Raw genomic sequence first — 19,218 nt, 5'->3', positions numbered from 1 at the left:
ATAATAATTCCGGTCACAAGATAGGTACCGAAAGTCATCAGCGAACGATTTACAGTCAATGCTTATTACAAAGGCAACTCCACCGACCCATTCGCCCAGGGAGCGCACATTAATGACCGAATCGTTAAAATCGCACGAATGTATCCTTCTGTCGAAACAGCCACATTGTCCTCCATTTAAAGCACCGAGTGCGTACAGAGTGGACGTTGCGTTACTCGGTACGTGGTCGAAATAACGAAACGTTAAACACATCTCTTAAAAGCGTCCTCGGAGCGATTGGGTGCCGTTTTGTCCCCTCGAAAAAGTTTCCTCGAACGTCACGCCGTATGAAAGGAGAAAGAAAATAGTTGGAAAAAGAAAAGATTAAAATAACGTTCCACTGATATTTGCATGGTGCATTTGCAAAGTTGAAAATATTTCCCCAGGCGCGCCTTTGAAAGGAAGAAAGGAAATGCGCGCCAAAAGGCGAAGGACGAAAGAGGTCCTCTTTCTTTTTCTTGCGCGCTGAGACACTCACGTCATCGAACCACATTATTGGAAAGACGATGTCGGGGAAGGTGGCGACTTGTTTGATGTCTCGAACTTGGCTCACGGCGAGATTAATTTGAATCCTAGCTCGAGCTCTAAGAGCTGTGCCCGTTATTGGTTGCACATCAATGTAAAGCTGGTGCTTCTCCTCTTCAGGCGGCGAAATTCCGGTGACCGCTTCTCGTAGGGCCGGATCAGCTGTTGAAAGAAAAATCACCAATTTTTTAAATTCTAACAGTTTAAATGATGATTTGATCAAGCGAAAAATCCGAGCCATACAAATAACTTCGAATAAATTGGATGCGTTTCTACATAACGGCTAAATTCCTATTAAATATTATAATTCCAATACTTTCAATGCTGAATATCAACAAGTCGCTAGTGAGTTTGAAAATACTGCAACTAATGGCTAGCAGTCGATGCAGAAATAGATAAAATAAAGAAAAAAGAAACGCTGGTCCCATTAGAGGTACCGCTAAGAGTGGCGTGGTTCCGCGTCTCTTTCCTTTCTTTTTTATAACAACACGGTTTTACGACGATGTAGGAGTAACGAGACGTTATCTGAGAGTGCACAATGTTGCGATGGATCGCACTCAGGTGAAGAAGGTAAAAGTAGCGCGTTCCATTTAAAATTATAACAAAAAGGAGAAAAAAAAAGAGGTTCCCATGATACACTAGGGCAAGATGGCGGCCTCCTGGGAGAATCGCGTTCCGTTATCCCACGCGGCGCGATTGCCGCCGACAGAAGAAAAGAAAAAGAGAAATGGTCGTCAGATTTACCAACGATTCCCAACGTCCGATAGGAAGGGATTTGCGAAAGAGGAAACACGCGAGATGAGGGTTACGAAATGCCCATTTTCATGCTCTGTATGTAAAAGTTACTGGATCCTGTATCGCGTCTGAGATGCTTTAATGGCGGCGCCTCATCCGAAGACACCCGATAGGAGTATTCCCCATGAAAATTCGGCAAAAATGATTTGTTGAATTTAATGGCCTCTAATCAAAATTAATTAACAGTAGTAACATAATATAAATAAGATTTCATGCGCACCCCGTAATTCAAGAAGGAAAGCTATGTATATAAGTGCAACTTTTAAATATTGACTTATGGCCAGGTTTTAACAGTAAATACTCCTATGTGTCGTAAGACTCGTTTTCAAAATCTGATATCGCAAATTTCAATTCTTTCACTCTTACAGGTAATAATTGAAACGAAGTTTAACCTCTATATATTAATGTAAATGAGATTGGATGCAATTTTGCAACGTTTTTGGGGTGCACTAATGGCGGCGCATCAGTAGGGGACACTCAAATGTCTATTCTTGCAATGAATGGTTCCAATGATTTAGAATTTCTTTCATATGAATATCGAGACATTGAAATTGAAAATACAAGTAGTGGGTAATCATACCTAGGTAAAAGTGCGGGAAACTGAGGAGAATCGGAGACTCGTACTGGCAAAGAGACGCGTTGAAGGTTCCCTCGGGAGCACAGGGTGGTCCTGCAGGACAGAAACATTGTTGCGACGGCACTTTATCGGGCGTCGAAAAAACGTCCATGGGAGGCACGAATCTATACCCAGGAACGTTGCCGGAGGACATAATCTCTTTCTGAAACAAGGAACAACAATTAGAGATTTCTTCCAGGAGTCCCTCAGGTCTAATGTTCTCCAAGTCAGCTGATATTCCCTAAAGCTTTCATTGTACACCATGAAAAAAAAAAAAAAACCATAAAATTCATCCATCCTTAGCTTATAAAATTACAACAGAATTATATTGCCTCGACGATGAATTAATACGCATTTATTATAATTTAAAAGATAAATGTATAATTTACCCGACGTTATTATTTTCCGAAGTTTACTAAGAAACTGGTTACACACCCGTGGTCAATTTCTAACACGTGTTGGACCTTTTATTTGAGAAAATATTATAAAATTAGGTACACCACGTTTGTATGGAATTTCCAACAAAAGTGATGTGATTTAATAACTTCTTTTTTGAGGCTTTTCATCCAGGCATGGTGTATACAATTTTCACGTTTCACCCCATTCATCTCACCTTGAAGACCAACGGCAGCGTCCTGCAGAGGTCCTTTTCGAAGACCTTCAGGACCGTGTTCTTCGTGATATGGGGTGGAAAGATGCTACCATCGCTTCCCATGACACTGTCGCACTGAGGCGTGGTCCAATGGCCTAATCCCTTTTTGCCGTTCCACTTTTCCAGCATCCCGTACTTGGTGATATCTCCCTGGCCGGAGAAGACGGTGTAGATGTCCTGTGAGGTGCCATTCTTGCCGTACATCAGGCCGAACTGATCGTAGGGGAGCTTTTGCTCTTTCGGGACCACGTCCTTGGCCAGCTTTAGAAGGGGATCCTCGTACCCCCAGAGGAGCTGACCGACCGACACCTCGACGAAGGGCTTGATCTTCAGGATGTCCATGATCGACGCCATGGCCAACCTCAGGAACCTCGCAGCATGTCGAGATTGACTCGTCGCAGACAACATTGGGATGTTCGGGACCACCACAAGGTCCTCTTCGGATCCTACCGAGAGCTCCTGGAACAGAAAGTAGTCTCATTCAATTTCCAGTTCCCCCTGGACAGAGCTTAAGACTAAAGAGCGCCAGAATCCTCGACAATGATTAAAATTGATATTTACGAACGACCTTATGAACATTCCTAATTGTACGTGTTTATGACTATTATTTGTTTATTATAATGTGTTTTGTACATCTATAAGGAAAATATGACGAAAACACGTGGGGCTAATATTATACAAATAGTATAAAAATAATATTCTAATGTATATGTTTCGCAAATATTTCAAATATCTCCTGGATATTTACAAAATGTATCGATATTTGTTAAATATATAGAAGATATAAGACAATTATTTTGGGCCACTAGGGAGGTAGCTTGAAAAACATCAGAAATCTTTCTTTAGATTACATATAGATGTCGATTTTGTCGGTGCTCTATTTATCTCAGTGTGAATGAAAGGAAATGAAATGTCGATCGATTATCAAAGTAAATCATCTAAGTAAATCAGGTAGCTCCAGGTGCGACGTCGCGGTTACCTTTCGACTTCATATCCATCGAGTAAGTGGCTCGGTGCTGAGTCGGCTCTTTACCGAAAAGGAAAAGGAAAAGATCCAAGATGAAAGCAAGAGACAAGGAGTCTCCACCGGGCGAGAAAGTCTGAGAATCCCGGAAACGGATGAGGAGCCGGCAAGGGTCGGGAATTGAATGCGCGCGCAGAAAATGAGAGTCGGCGCCGGAACGCGCAATTACGTCCGCCCGAAAGTAACTAATCCGTCTTGACATTCATTGTTGGCTGACTGACTCCAATTACTTTTTGTACGAGGAACCATTGTTCGGGAATGCGCGTAATCAACGGGGAACTTACCTACCGGATCGTTATCGTGGGTGAGAAAAGGACCTTAAGCTGTCCATTAAGCTGATTGCAGTTATTAGGCAAGAGGATACTAACCTCGCCTAACCTAACCTCAACTTGTAGTGCGCGAATTTGGAGCTACCGAAATACTATAATTTCAAGTTAAATTGCGTAAAGATCTTTCGATAGGACCATTCACTTTAATGAATAAGTCGATAGATCGATGATCAAAGGACATTTAAATTGCTTTTATATTTCTTTTTCTGGGATTTTATTTTTAAATCCTAAGGAAAGTATTCAACGTCGTTGGTTGTACGAGATGTTTGAATTTCACGATAAATAAGTATATAAATGTATGTATATTTAGTACAGGCAGTAGATGTTGTTCGTTGATTCTAATCGGAATAACTATTCCTATTCCTAACAATGAAGTCTTATTTATTTGATTCGGTGATTAGCGATGATTTTATTGACCTTGGCCGAGTTGTCAATTGTTACAGCGCGAACAGAGCCGAATATGCAGTCTAATCTCGTAGGCGGTGATGTAAAGGCAGTCACATTTACCGCTGGAAATGAGGCAAGAGCACGACTTATGGGGCCATTGCGTCACTTCGACTTAACATGTAAGTCTCGGCCAAAATTCAAACAATCGCTACGTTCACCTTCGGTTTGTACTTGCAGGGTGTCGACCCTGATTCTGAGGTTAAATCGCGTCTTGAGACTTAAAAACGCTGCACCGATAAAAATGCCCATGTAAATTTACATACTCAATGATTTGTTATTTCGATGCGACAATAAATTCTAGTGAAATTAAATAGTCTCTGTAATATCAGATCCGGCATCTAGTTGCATTTAATTCAAGTAAAAGTGCACTAATACGGTAACCATGCAATATTTGTTACACCAATTTCCTTTAAATTTGTTAAAAATATAGAAAAGGATAGCTCAATGTCGGCGCGGTAATAAAAGAAATAGTAAAATTGCATCCCCTGTGGAATGAAAAAACGATCTTTTAAATTTTTCTGCATCGGTTCTTTGCCTGTAACGAGAGTTTCGCTAATTAATGGGCTACTTAGGTTCACGCCTAAAAAATAATGCGATCTTTAATGAACTGAAAAACGGGTTTAATTCCGTTTACTTTCGGTTGGACTCCGTTTAATTTCTTCTGCGCCGTTTGTTCAATTGAAACGAGCATTTGCCAATTAACGGGTCGCTCGAGGTCGGGATCTTGAAAGGAGAGATGAAGATATTACTAAACGCGCAATTTTCCGACTTACCGGCGCGAAGACGAACTCCTTCCTCTGCTTGTAGGTGATGGTGTCGTTTCCGTTGAACTTAACCTCAACCTTCTCCCAATGTTCCTTATAAACGTAGGGTCCGAGCTCTTGGAGAGCCGGCTTTTCTCCATTGTTAAGGAACTCATCGGCATTGGTGACATTGTAGATGTAGATGTGCATGTGCGGCGTCACCGGTGGTTCCCTCCACCAGCGAAAGGTCTGTCCACCTTCTCTTAGAGAGATCTCCTTATTAATAATCAGCTTTACGATTTTTGGGAAGAGGGCTGCCGTGATGGCTGCTATGATTATCAGGAGCACCCCCGCGGCCACGGCTGCCCCTGGAAAAGAATAAAAAAAGCGCGAATTAATTCACCTTTCGTGGGAGCTCAAGATGGCCGACGCAGAATGCATAGAAATTTTCGTGCCATGGAATTTTTTTCATTCCTTTTATTTTGGTTTAGCGGAAAGGGCACAGGAGGTAGAGTTTAAAGTGGTACGCAAAGCAATGGGTTTTATCTTGAAAATACTTCCCGGAAAAACGAGCAATCAACGAAAGAGCCGAATTCTCGCATGGAGAACACTCGGAAAGAATCTCGCACTGCGAATTTTTCCGTTCCTATTTATTTTATGGAAAGGATCCACAGGGCAAAACTTGACGCGATAAGCTTGATAGTGGGTTTTATTTTACGAATAATTTGCGTAAGTAGGACCGGTCGGCCAAAAAGCCGAATTCTTGGGAGAACGTGGAGAACGGGTCGGCGAACCGGTCCCAAGATGGCGGCGAGACTCGAAATTGACAATACCTACTCGATCGCGTCGAAGAAGCGGAATTCCATTGACATCGGGTTACGAACTCCGAGGACTGATTAATTCGTAGTTTAATGACGCAGATGTTCTTTCAGAAGGCTAAACTAAATGCAAAACTACCAGTCGGAGACACGGTACAAGGCCGACAGGACGAGTTGTGGATACCGGTCTCCTGATGACAAACGATCTCGGATCCTATCGCGTGTTGTGTCAAATATCGAAAAGTTATCGAGATTACGTATTGACCTTCCCTGATTGCAAAATAATCGGATAATAACGATCCCCTCGGCATGGAAAATCTTCAGATGAAAAGTAATCTCATATTTTATCCGCATGTTTAAGCTACACCTCGCTGTTAACATTACTAATACAATCCGTACACTTTTAGTACATAAGGTCGAAACAAAATTATAAATTTGAGGTCTTAAAGGTGAATTAGTACGCGTTTGTTATAAATTTCTGAATAGAATTAATTTATAACCTCATATTATAATTTCGTGACATTCTGTGGCGTACTTGACATTTGCACTGAATTTTTAACGCGTGTTAAAGGTTTTTGAAATCGATGTATTAAATCAATATGATTGAAAATCAGTTGCTTAGAAAATCAATAGATGTGACAACGGTTATTTCTAGTATTAATTACCATATTTTAGGACGTACGTTTACCCATGATGCTAGGAATTCGGGAGAAAAAGTGCGAATCTCAAAGCGGATCTTCACATCCCGTCTCGGGTTTATTTTCTTGTGATAAAAAAAAAATGCAGCCTCGGGCCTTCGCTAGCGATTCGGAATTTGACGGAATCTTCGCCGACATTGAAACAAGAAAGAGTAAACAGAGTTCCCTTCACGCGGCTTGGCGACGATTTGTGAGAATTTCGTCGGGTAGGATTATTTCCGAATTTATTAGGTCGTCCTTCGAAATGATCATTCCTTAATCATTAAAAAGTACCCCGACGTTTGTTTCTCATTATACTTCATTGCCGAAATATTTTGTATCCGCGTTGGAATTAATTCAACAGTTCGACACGTATTTTATTAACTACGTCTGTTATGGCGCGCCTTAATCTGCAGGTATTATATTCCATTTGTTACCTAATCACCTATGAATATTAAATGAAAGAACGAGTAGGGTACCAGAAAACGCGATTAGCGTATCAGGCAGAACTTGTCCACGCAAAATGCGTACAGAGCATTCAATCTTGCGCAAAATTGCCGACGCTTCCCCTTATGCCTCCTAGAAGTCTAAGCTGTTGCGCAAGGACTTAAAGACCCCCCGCGAACAGGAGAAAATCCGACAGGAACGCAACTCCCATGGAAGGCTCAACGACCGCACAACACCCTAATTCGTAATCTTGTAACGAGCGTAATTCGTTGCCCAATAACCCGCAACGACGGTCGAAACAAAGCTGGGCAAAAGTGTCGTTTCACCTCGCTGATGTTAGGGTACCCCATAGTAAAATGTCCAAATCGTTTGTAATTCATGACTTCAACTCGAGTCCTAATTTTCCGTGCCTTTAAGAACATATAAACTCGTGCAGTCCGCTTGCTGAGTTAGGTTAGGTTCGCATTCGTAAGATCACCCTGACGCTTCGGCTGTTGTGAATAAATATTAAAAATATTTATATAATTCATGCGCCTTCAACAAGCAAGGCTGTAGGAAAATTATACATTCAAGGCTTTATTTTCTATGAACGAAGTGAATTAGTACGCATTATGAATTTATACATAACAGTCCAAGGAAATTTATGCATTTTTATGCACCAGATTTATATCGTATATGGTTGTAAAATATATAAATATAATGTTATGAGAATAGTTTGCCATATCTGAATGAAATGTTGAAACCGCTGGCGCCATCTTGCGAGCGCTTCGCCTTCTAAACGTCGCAAGAGCCGAAGATGTCTGGATTATTTTTCTTTTTTCTTCTTCGAATTTAATTTCGCGGTCGGAACTTGCCGATTTTAGGGGCGATTTTCCGCACCGGAAATTCAGTCGCAGATAGATCTCATGCATATTCTAATAAGATCTGCATGTCACCGAAGGAAGGCTACTTACCGGGTCGAGGATGTTCGTTAGTCCGCAGCCTTGCGACAGCTTTTTAAGGATGGTGTCTAACAGCATCTAAGTTGCTTTTAAGAATGTCGATTAAAGAGTTTAGAGACTAGGAAGTGACTTCAAGGTATTGGCGTCCTTAATCGCAAAAGTGCACTTGTAGACTATGAACGTCTTTACTTAGGAACTCTGATCTACTCAAGAAATAAAATATAAATAAAAGGAAAGCAACGTTTATTTCTAAATTGCTACATCAGCACCACTAGAATACATTTCATTATTGAAAAAAGATTTTTTTATTTAGCCCAGACTAGAACCAAGAACATGTATATTTTTTTAAGTGAAATTTCATGACGACCGTAATCACGAATTATTCGGCGCATCCAATTTGGAGCAAAAGTTTTATTAATATTTTCACTTTTAGTATTTATATAATGGCTATTTTATATCGCCTTGTTAGTTTTGGAATTTCTTGAGTTTCTCAAATTTCCGGAGGTCAGGGAAAAAGAAAATGGCGGCCACTGGCCGGAGCATCCCCGCTCGCCTCGGGAAGTACATACATCTCGTAGACGGTCTTACCTAAGTATCCTCGGTAGAAGTTCTCGTGATTACCGAGCAGCACGCGCCTCGCCATTTTCTGGCCTGGTTCGCTGCTCGTGAATCGCGATATCTACATTGTATTTATCCTTTCTCCGACCGACTCTGCGCTCGCTAGGCCAGCTTGGAACCGTTTCGAGCGCGGTTTTCCCGAGCATGCCGGAGCTACGATCGTCGCCGGAAGGGGGCAAAAAGTCTCGTAAATTTCGAAATACCGAATACCGGACCGTCGAACTCGACGACGTCGCTGCGTTACGCAAAGTTCACGAGTAACGGCCGTTAAATGAGATCCTTTTTGCGGCTCGTCGTTAAAGACCGCCGCGTCCCGTAAAGAACCTCGCGAATGTACTTGGTGCGAAACTCTTCCGCTGGACATTTTCATTCCTCCGGTATTAAAAAATATGACCAAAAATTGCCTTTCGGATGAAATTATCAATTTTTTTTTTCTTTTCTTCTAACACTTTCGTTTAAGGTGATGTGATAATGGTCAAAGAGGGCTTGTTTATCGGACGTGGGCCGTTAAACGGAATGGGAAGAAAGTGGAACTGCTCGCGATAATTGCGCAAAATAATGAAAATTCAACGCGGACAACCTCAAGGCTCCGAAGACATTGTTTACGGAAGCACTTGAGTTTGTGCAATTGTGCAACAAAGAGTGCACGTGCCGAGGAAATGGCCGTTTCCATGTCCGTTGCCCTCATCTCGAGGCCCGTTATTACGAAACCCTCAATTTTGTCCTTCCTCGTCCGATCTCGTGACACGCGATGCAGTAGTTAATTATATCATTAGCTGCTGCGTCGTTAATTATTAGAAATTAAGGAGAGCCCTCCCCAAACCGAAATTCTTGTCCTTACTCCGAGTCACTGGTATCGATTTTCAAGTGAAGCCAAAGATATATAGGCTTACGAATGAAGTCATTAACCAGCTATTAAAGTCTAATTGCCTCCGATTTCTCGGTCTATTACCGGATAGAGATAGCATTTACCTAATTTTAACCGCTTCCCGTTCCTTGCAAAATTAACTGAAACTCTTTTTTCTTTTTCCCTCGTTTAAGCCAATGCACTCGAGTCCTAACAATGCTTTATCGAATCAATTGGTATGCTCGATTTAGCATGCCAATGACGACAATAACGACTCGAGTTATCACGTCAAAGAAGATAATAAGGACTCGAAATAATCGCTGCCAAAACGTGCGGTCTTAATTTTTCAAAATGGCGGCGAGGTGCGTCGCGGATTTACATGAAATTCGAGTAATTGTCCCATGAGTTTAAGGTATGAAGCTATTAACCAGCGATTAAAATGTAATTGCCTTAAATTCTCGGTATATAAACGGATGTCAACTTTAATCGTCCAATTTTAATCACTTTCCGCTTTCGCAAAATCTGACAGGAAATCTTTTTCCTTTCGCCTTTGTTAAGTCGATCTTCCTGTCTTTTTCGTGTCGTAACGTAAGGTTTATCGAATCAATTGGCCCACTCGATTTCACATGGTAATAACGATAATAAGGATACCGAGTTATCATGCCACTGAGGATAACAACGACTCCACCAAAACGGCAGCGCGTGGTATCAATTTTTCAACATGGCCGCGAGGTGCATCGCGGATTTGCATTCATTAAGAAAGGCGTGTAAGCATCTTACAAAGTCATACAATGTTGTAATAATCGCCCGACCGATTGTCCCGCGGCAAACAGACGGAAATAAATCGGCCGAAAATATAACGAGCGAAGTCCTCGTTTCTGTTCCTCTTTCTCTCTTCTTCGGCGACGCAGTAAAGGCGCATCGTTAACGAGCCTATCAGTCACGACGTGGACACAGGATAATCTGACACCTTGGCCAACTCGTTAAGGAAAAATGAGAACACCGAAGGTGGGTAATCGATGACCTCGACTCGAGTTTCAGCGGTTTGATCGGTTTTAGGGACGCCCGCAAGAAGATGGATGGCTCCGCCATTTTGGTGCACGCCCAAGCGGCGTCCCTTTCAACGTCGTTGTTCATAAACTCTAATAATGACTCCTTTTCAACGGTTCAGCTAATAAATTTAATTATGTGCGATTTAAAATTAAGATTGTCTTTAATGCAAAAAAAAAACACAAGACAAATTCGAAAAAGAAGTTTTCCTTTCCCCTCTCTTAGCGCGCAAGAAGATGGATCGCTCCGCCATTTTGGTGCACACCTAAGCGGCGTCCTTTTCAACGGCGCGGTTAATTAAATTTGAATAAGCAATGTATCTCAGAATATACATTAGAGAGTATCTCGTTACTATGTAATTATCTGCGATATAAAATTACGATTTTCTTTCACGTAAAAGGAAGCATAATGCAAATTGGAAAAATCGATTGATTTACACGGAAAAGTATGCGGCAAAGAAAGAGACATGCAAATTCGAGAATCCTCGGCTTATTCGAGGGGCACTCTCGAGTTGCCCTAAACTAACAAATAAGGCGAAATTTTACGGCCTCTAAATCGGGATTTTTATAACCGAAGCCTTGAAAGCCTCGCGAGAGAATAAAATTAAAAGGGGCGATAAGATCTATAATTTCTTTTTTTTGCGTTTTCGGTTTAAAGGTCGCCCGGAAGAAACGGGTTTGAAAGACTTAGTTGGAAGCCGAGGATGAAGTGGGATATGTCGTTTTATTAATCGTAAGAGGTTAACTCCTCGTCGGCCTTCGGTTTGATTCCTTATTCGCCGTCTCTTTTTCTCTTCTCCACTAGCATTGAGAAAGACGTGATATAAAAATATTCCCGCAAGGTCTGCAGGAGTAAGAATGAATGGGATCGAACATATCGGCCGATCCAACATTTTTTCCACGTTTGTTCAATCGATGTATAATTAAATCTCTAAACCGTCATTATCAAATAGTGCTTCCTCTCACCGCGCCAGATTATATTTCAAATAATTTCCCCTTCTTCACGTGGGAATAATTTTAATCAACAACACGATAAAATTATGGAGATTTACGTAATTCTTGGAACTATCGTCTGATGCGCAGATTTGTTTATCCCGCGTAGCGAAATTCTCAGAAATTCGGTTCCGCGAAAACGTGAGACCTTCCTTATTCGATTAGTTAACTGAGGTTATTTTGCACGTACTTTGCAGCGAGGTAGTTAGATAAAGTAATTAGATTAGAATTGATTCCGCCATGACAGCGAATCCGACACCGCGTTTCTCTAAACGAGTATCGATATGGAAGGAAGTCCTCGTGAAATTGCACACCATGCATGCAAGATCGATATACATCGACGATCGATAGTGAATTGCTTAACAAACGAGTCGTATGTCCTCGGTACTACAATAATACCTTTCAGCTGCATAAACCCAACACTGCATGTGCAAACATCAAACAAACCACTCCGTAATTCTGCAAAATCGTCCTTAGTCACGCTTTGAAATGTCATTTAACAAGCAAAAAAAAAAAAACAATTCCACCCACATTGAAACAATTTTAAACCGGCCCTAGCATACTCAATAAAAACAGAAATATAATTACATATCCAATAACGCAATAAGGAGAAGCCTCACGTTTCTTAAAAATAATCCCGAGGACTAATGCCGCTCAGCTATTAATTATTAACAAATCGAGATGCTTGAGAAAGTAAAGAAAAAAAAAATATATATCGTAGTAAAAATGTAAAATAAAGGAGAAGCTTTAAATATTGAAATTCAGGCTTTCTAAAAATAGCCCCGACGAGTATTAATTATCAATTATCGATGTCAAGATGTTTAAGAGTACAGCTATTAGGCGGAGACGTCAATGTCGAAACATCGTTTTTCGACATAAATCAATCACTTCCTGCACTTTCCCTCTTCTTGTGTGACGTCACATACCGATTCTCGTGCTTCTTAAAAATGAGATATATTTATAGCGAGCCGACCTCAGTTTTATACATTCCTATCGTAAATAATAGGATTTTCACGTTATGTAACGAGCACACTGACCGTGATGTTTAACCGGCAGTTAAATAAATATTAACGGCTATGTCGCAGTCGTCGATGGCGAGGCCGCCGTTAATTACAACGAAAGACTCTTTCTAACGATATTTATTCCCCGGGGGTCAATAGGAGCCAAAGTTGAGTCGATTACCCTGAAATTCAGGGAAATGTCGAGAGGGGCAGTACTTTTAATGGTATTTGCCGGTGTCATCAAAATGTCGTTTGGGAACGAAAAGAAATTGTTAACGCCGGTCACGATCTCCTTCGGCGGATGTCACGAAATCCGAAGGCGATGACTTCGCCTCGACGAAAAGTCGCCTTCCTGTCGAAATGTCACTCAAGTGACTCCCTGGACTGGTGGTAATTAATAAATATTCTACGGGGAAAGTGTTCCAAGATATGTGAAAAATGTCACGCGGAAAAGGCGACGTTCAGGTGGTATGAAAGTGGCCTCAGAAGGGTCAATCTCGCGTGAAAGTTTTCTCCGAACTGAGTGTACCAAATCGTTTAAAAACTTTACAACGTGGATATGGAGGCTAGAAGAAAGGTCCAGACACCCATGAGAATTCAATTTTGATGAGATATTTCGGAAACGTCTATAAACAAATTTTATACAAATTAAAATCTCATGGACGTCAAGACCTTCCTTATTGCCTGCATATTCACGATGTAATGTTTCATACGACTCGTTACATTCCTTTCGGAGAAATGTATCACAAACGAGGCCTCTTTGACGTCAACTTTCATATCGCCTCAAGGATATGAAAATTCTGACAAGAAAAATATGGTAAGGAGATAATATGGAAAATATCATGGTAAAAATGAGGAATGAAAAATGTGCCACGAGAAATAGGTCGAGAAAAGAATATCTATACGGTATGATAATCGTATTTACCGTAATGTCGTAATGTATTGGAAAATAATTCTTTCTTATCGGAACCAACAAATATGCAGTTTTGTCAATTGGGTAATGAGTACGGCAGCTCGTTTCCTGTCGGAAGACACTTAACCGCGCCTGACGCGACATTTCACCACATTCGACATGTCAACAATTCGTATTAAGTCGTGACTAAAACCCAAGCTTATGAGTCAGTCGTAAAAGATGTCTTTACCGACACGGAATATCGGCTGAACTTTGCGAAAGGAATAATTTGACTTCGATTCCACTGGCAATTTTTTTCGTATTCATTTACACCACTTCTGAAAAATCTGACAATAAGTATTTGGCGCGAGACTCTACCGAGTCTCTTGATACGGCGTCTGATAAATGTTCCATTTGTAGGGGAACTAATTGAATTACAAAGCCAAAGGAATTGCGCAATTCGGTCGGATGGAAAAAGAAAATTGAAGCGGAAATAATTTGCGTTGTTTCCGCGGGCGGAATTAAACTTTGTACGGATCTCATTCATGACTTTCATTTGCGCGGCTCGTTCATGATCTTAATTTGCTCATGAATACTTATTGCCTAGATAAGAGGCTTTTGAATATCTCCCCTGTTATCGCATTTCTTTTTTCCTCCACATTACCGTATCTCTTGCAAAGTTATTATCGTTTGACTCTCAACTAAATCTCGTGAGCCAGAAAAAAATGAAAAATTCCTATACAGGATTTTTTAAAAATAAATATTGAACTATTGCATTAAGAGTAATCAAAATAATGTATTTTTAATTTCTCTTCCAGGAATTTCGCCCATTCTTAGTGAGTACGAAATTTCGGACGCTCTGTATTAAATGATTTAGTGTTTCGGTTATTCGTCATGCACGTTGATTATTCATGTATCGTATGACTCAATTAAGAAGATACGTAAAATAAATACGTCTTCTTTCTCTCCCGAGTTTTGAATCTGATGAAATTCTTTTCATATGAAATCAAGGCGTCAGCTTTTTAAATTGGACTTCACATTCATGCAGGAAATTTCTTCCTTCATTTCCAAAAGCCAAGTTCGCCAATTTTCTAGCGAGAAAATGACGATACTAAAAAGCAATATCATTACTCTAAAAAAAAACGTCCTCATTCAATGTCTTGCAAAAAGTTATATAACTATCTTTGTAAGATAATTATTTCTCCTATTTTCTCTTAACGTCTCATTTCGTAGTTCCCATTTTTATTCGGTCAACTCATCGACTTATCATCGGACGTGAAATGATTTCGATAGTAGCACAATAGATTAAGGTTGCACGTAAAACCTTGCCACGGATCGATAGTCATCGGAGTAATTATTTGAAAGGTTCATGTAGCAAAGTCGAGATCGAGAGATAAACTCGAATGACTGACCTATCCAACAATCGAATGTAATGTGTTCGTGGTATGCATGATAGATAGTATCAGAACTTCTTATCAGCGTTTTCAGTCTCATATGAAAATCCAAACAGCTCGAATTAAACATTGGGCAATTGAAAAAAAAAATAAACTCATTGTCAATTGACAATGTGTCTCGAATCAGAGTTTTCAACCTTACATGAAGAATAAAGTATTTTGAATTGAGCATTAAGAGACTTTTTAATAAAAAGACGCATTTGATAGTACATATCATATCAGCGTTTTTAATCTCGCATGAAAATCCAAATAACTTGGATTAAGTGTTAAGAATTTTGGTGGAAAATAAGAAATCGACAACGCGTGTTTGTATGAATCATGTAAAGTGCACATAACTAGAAACAATATTATTACCAAATCCCTTTAATATTAATTTTATCTTTTCCATTTTCACACCATTCACAATCTCTAGCGTATTGATAATTTTTAATAAACACCGGCGACTTTGCAGTAAAATTGTTTTTATGAAAGGATACCGTAAAAAATAATGAAACCCCCCGGGCTGATTATAACATATCAGTAAAGGTAATTGCGTACTCGCGTGTATTTTCATGTACTTTTATGTAAGCGAGGAAGTCGTTACCTCTCATTGAAACATCTCCGTCGTCATTTTTATTTGTCCTACCCTTTATTATGTAATGTTATACAACGAAATGGACTTCCAGGTACCACGTGTATGTAAAGAAGTGCTGAAGATTGACATTTTTTAAACCTCAGTAACTCTCACCCAACCATCTTCCTCATATTTATCTATTTAACCGTCGTTACTTAATATTAATATACAAAAAATACAGTTCTAAATACCAGCCACGTATGAAGAGATTTTTTAATTGCGAATACTTCTCGTTACCGTCGACATTCTTGTATGTCCACTTGGTATTATCTAATGATGATATCTAACAAAATATCATTCTACGTATCGAGTGTGTATTGAATATGTATATTTAAAAAATATCGACTTACAGGCCCACTAATTCTTTTTACCCGCGAGAGAGTGAAAGTTCTTACGTGATTCTACTCGCACGAGGAAACAATACATGAAATTACAAGGCATGGTTTTATACGTCTTGCGTGTCCCTCTTTGGACGATATTCTCATTCGGCACTTGCTTTCGCGACATAGAAATCCTCCTGGAAATTGGATCAATGGCCGTCGTCCCTGAAACGGTACCGGCCTAACCGGAAGACGAATGACACGGTTGACAAATCACTAGTCGGTTTTCTAGTCATTCCTAGAAACCTCAGTTTCGACTAGCTTCGTTAGTAATTCATATTTATAAATGTTTCCATTCATAATTTCACGGCCGACAAATCCCTAATCGAGTTTCTAGTCAATCCTAGCGACGTCGATATCGATTATCTTCGTTAATACTCCATGTATATAAATATTTTATTTAACAAATGACGCAGAGAATTATTTAAGACGCGTTTCAATTGACTTTCAAAATCTTCGAAGTGACGACGTAATTAAAGTAATGGTGAATTTTTCAGACGTGTCTTTAATACGGACTATTGTCGGTAAGAGTTACTTAACGTGAAAGAATAAAAATGAAAAAGTTGACAATCACGGGAAATGGTAATTGATACACACACTGAGAAAAAAAAAAATTCATTGAACCGAAGGAATATCTTTTTGAACAGTGCCAATGAAATATTTTTTTAATTCAAAAGTTGACTCGAATAAACTCGAATAAATTGCTGTCATACCGAGGAAACGTGGCATTCAATTTATTCGAGTTCATTTGAGCCGAATAACCATTCTTTCAATTAATCCTTGTACAAATCAGATTTCATCGTAGAAAATCGGCCTGATCTCATCCTCGTCAATAAAATACTTTATTAATTCAAAGAGTTGGCTCAAATAAGCCCAAACAAATTGCCATAGTACCGAGGAAACGTTGCCTTCAATTTATTCAAGTTCATTTGAGCTGAATAACCATTCTTTCAATTAATCCTTGTACAAATCAGATTTCATTGAAGAAAATCGGCCTGCTTTCATCCGCGTCATCCGAATGAACTTTTCCTCGAGAAGTCGTATCTCTAGGCAAAATGTTACATTCGGGTAAATCATAGAGTATTTCGTGTCTTCCCAGCGTGTAGCCACTCCCATCTGGTCTCGCGATCGGATCGCGACTGCGTAGCGCCGACAATGGGAAAGTGCTAGTTCCCGGTTTCGTGAGACTCCTATGAACTTTGAACGCCGGGACCGGCCCAAGGTGTCTACTGTCCCGGCGCTTTCTAAAAACGCGGCCGGTCCGATTTGCTTGAAAATCCTCCGAGCGAGACTCGGTCAGTGTGCCACTCGGTGGCCTCGGCTGCAATGGCAATGCCACGCTTGGAGGGATTTCAGTGAATTTCGATGCAGGCTCCGATCTCGCGGTCCATTCGACTCGCCGGCGTAACAGCTTTCAAGATGGCGTCTCCCAGTCCGCAATTGTTAAATTCCGCGTTCTGCGGTTTTAGCGCCCAGCAAACCCTGAATACACCCGGCGATAATTGATCCGCCTACAAGGGAAATTACACATTGTTCTTGCAATAGGTTATCTTGCGGGTGGAACACACGTTTTCGTTTAAGATTTTCATTGATAGAGCCGCCCATTGTTACCCCGGCAGGTTTTCACGGAGTGGGAAACGCTCGTAACCGTCAATGATTTTCAATGATAGAGAAGCGTATTCGTGAATGATTCTCGGTAAGGGAAAAAGTACTTACTTCCGTCAATAATTTAATAATATATAACTCTAACGCGAAATTTAAGCTTCTCGAGAAGAAATCTTTCATTTGCCCTGGAAGAGAACTTTTCATTCGCAAAAATTAAATTTCCGGACTTTCAAGACTTTCATTAGGACCTCCATGATCCACGTGTTGAAGCTTCAAATGATTCGGTGCACCCGGTTTGGGGAAAAGTTTTATAATATTTTCACGTTTATACATAGAATGACCCATTCGATTATCACCTTAAACTGTACGCGTGTATACACTATACATAATTGCATTCTACATACATTATATACTATACCTTACATTTTCCATTTTCCCGAAGAATAACGGTAGGAAGGTAAGGCGCCGTAAATTCTTGATAATCAAATTGCGCTATTGTAATCACCAGAAACTGGGAACCGGGCGTAACGTTAAGGCCGGTGTCTGACTTTCTAGGAGCCGTGTATATAGCCTAATGAAACTAGAATACGCAGCTTTTTACTCCCCGCACTTACATCAGGCCTCGATCGAGTTGCTTACGCACTGGACGGCATAACTCTCCGTTTTTTACCCCACCACGTATACAATTACATGATATACCCAAGCGAAAGCTTTTTTTCCACAGCTCAGACGTGCAATTAGATGACGCGATTTTAGTTATCAATAAAATGACACGACAAGAATTGTCATTCTCGAGATACCTTGCTGAAGATTTCAGCACCTCTCAACATCATATTATAATTTCTATAAAAAACTCGCTATATCTATCTCCCAGGTGAATTGAGATTACATACAAAATTTACTATTATACATCACATTACGATGCTTTCTGCATAGTAACATGTTTATTACCGGGATACAGCTAGGTTATATATGAACATTACAATATATCAAATTGTATACCAAAGAACAATATGGCCGCGATGGAGCGTCATGGAGATGGCTGAATTTTCTAACCTGACGAGTGTGCAATTCTTCATCGAATTATTCTTACGTAGTGGCCTTTAAGCGCGAATGACGTTTCATTGGCCACGCGTCTAAACACGCGGGCGAAATTTACGATCCACTTTGAGGAGTGAGCGTGCAATCGCGGGTAGAAGTGCAGAGAGTTTCCGAATGTGTGACGTGCGCGCTTTGAGAAAGAGGAAAGGCCCCGGGAGAGCAGCGGCTCTCATCCGGGGGAGCAGCCTCGCCGGAGGGAGTCGGGGGGCGTGCTGATTGCGCGATCGACTCGGCTGCCGTCGCGAAGGAATGCAGCGACTGATCGTAACAGCTGGTAGCACGTTGCACCGGTAGGGAGCGGTTTACTATAGTTTGCGGGAAGTCGCACCAGCCAGTTTACAACTATTGACAGAAGTTCCCAGTAGCATGGAGTAGCTTTGAATAGTTTGTAGTAGCTTGCAATAGCTCGCAATAGCTTGCAACAGTTAGCGGTAGTTTGCAGTAACTCGTAAAGATCGCAATAGCTGTCCAAAACTGTTTGCGGGAAATCGCAGCAGCCAGTTTACAACTATTGACTTCTGTCGCAGTAGTATGGAGTAGTTTGCGATATCTTGTAGTAGCTTGTAGTAGCTCGCAATAACTTGCTGCAGTTTGCAGTAACTCGTAAGGATC

General features: G+C 40.6%; 1 protein-coding gene across 1 annotated transcript in view; it reads right to left on the bottom strand.

The window, feature by feature from the left end:
* Positions 1-19,218, bottom strand: part of LOC105694546 (scavenger receptor class B member 1) — a 31,753-nt gene that overhangs the window by 5,114 nt on the left and 7,421 nt on the right. Inside the window, exons 2-5 of the mRNA XM_012415333.2 lie at positions 5,201-5,538; positions 2,589-3,086; positions 1,940-2,138; positions 518-726 (exon numbers count right to left, since the gene is read on the bottom strand). Of these exons, the coding sequence (XP_012270756.1) occupies positions 518-726; positions 1,940-2,138; positions 2,589-3,086; positions 5,201-5,538 (1,244 nt within the window). The remainder of the gene's footprint in view (positions 1-517; positions 727-1,939; positions 2,139-2,588; positions 3,087-5,200; positions 5,539-19,218) is intronic.

The sequence above is a fragment of the Orussus abietinus genome, unplaced genomic scaffold, assembly GCF_000612105.2.
Source record: "Orussus abietinus isolate OABI.00-Male unplaced genomic scaffold, Oabi_2.0 scaffold20, whole genome shotgun sequence".
Taxonomy (NCBI): domain Eukaryota; kingdom Metazoa; phylum Arthropoda; class Insecta; order Hymenoptera; family Orussidae; genus Orussus; species Orussus abietinus.
Note: the sequence above shows the minus strand (reverse complement) of the source record. Positions and strands in the feature narration are given on the sequence as shown.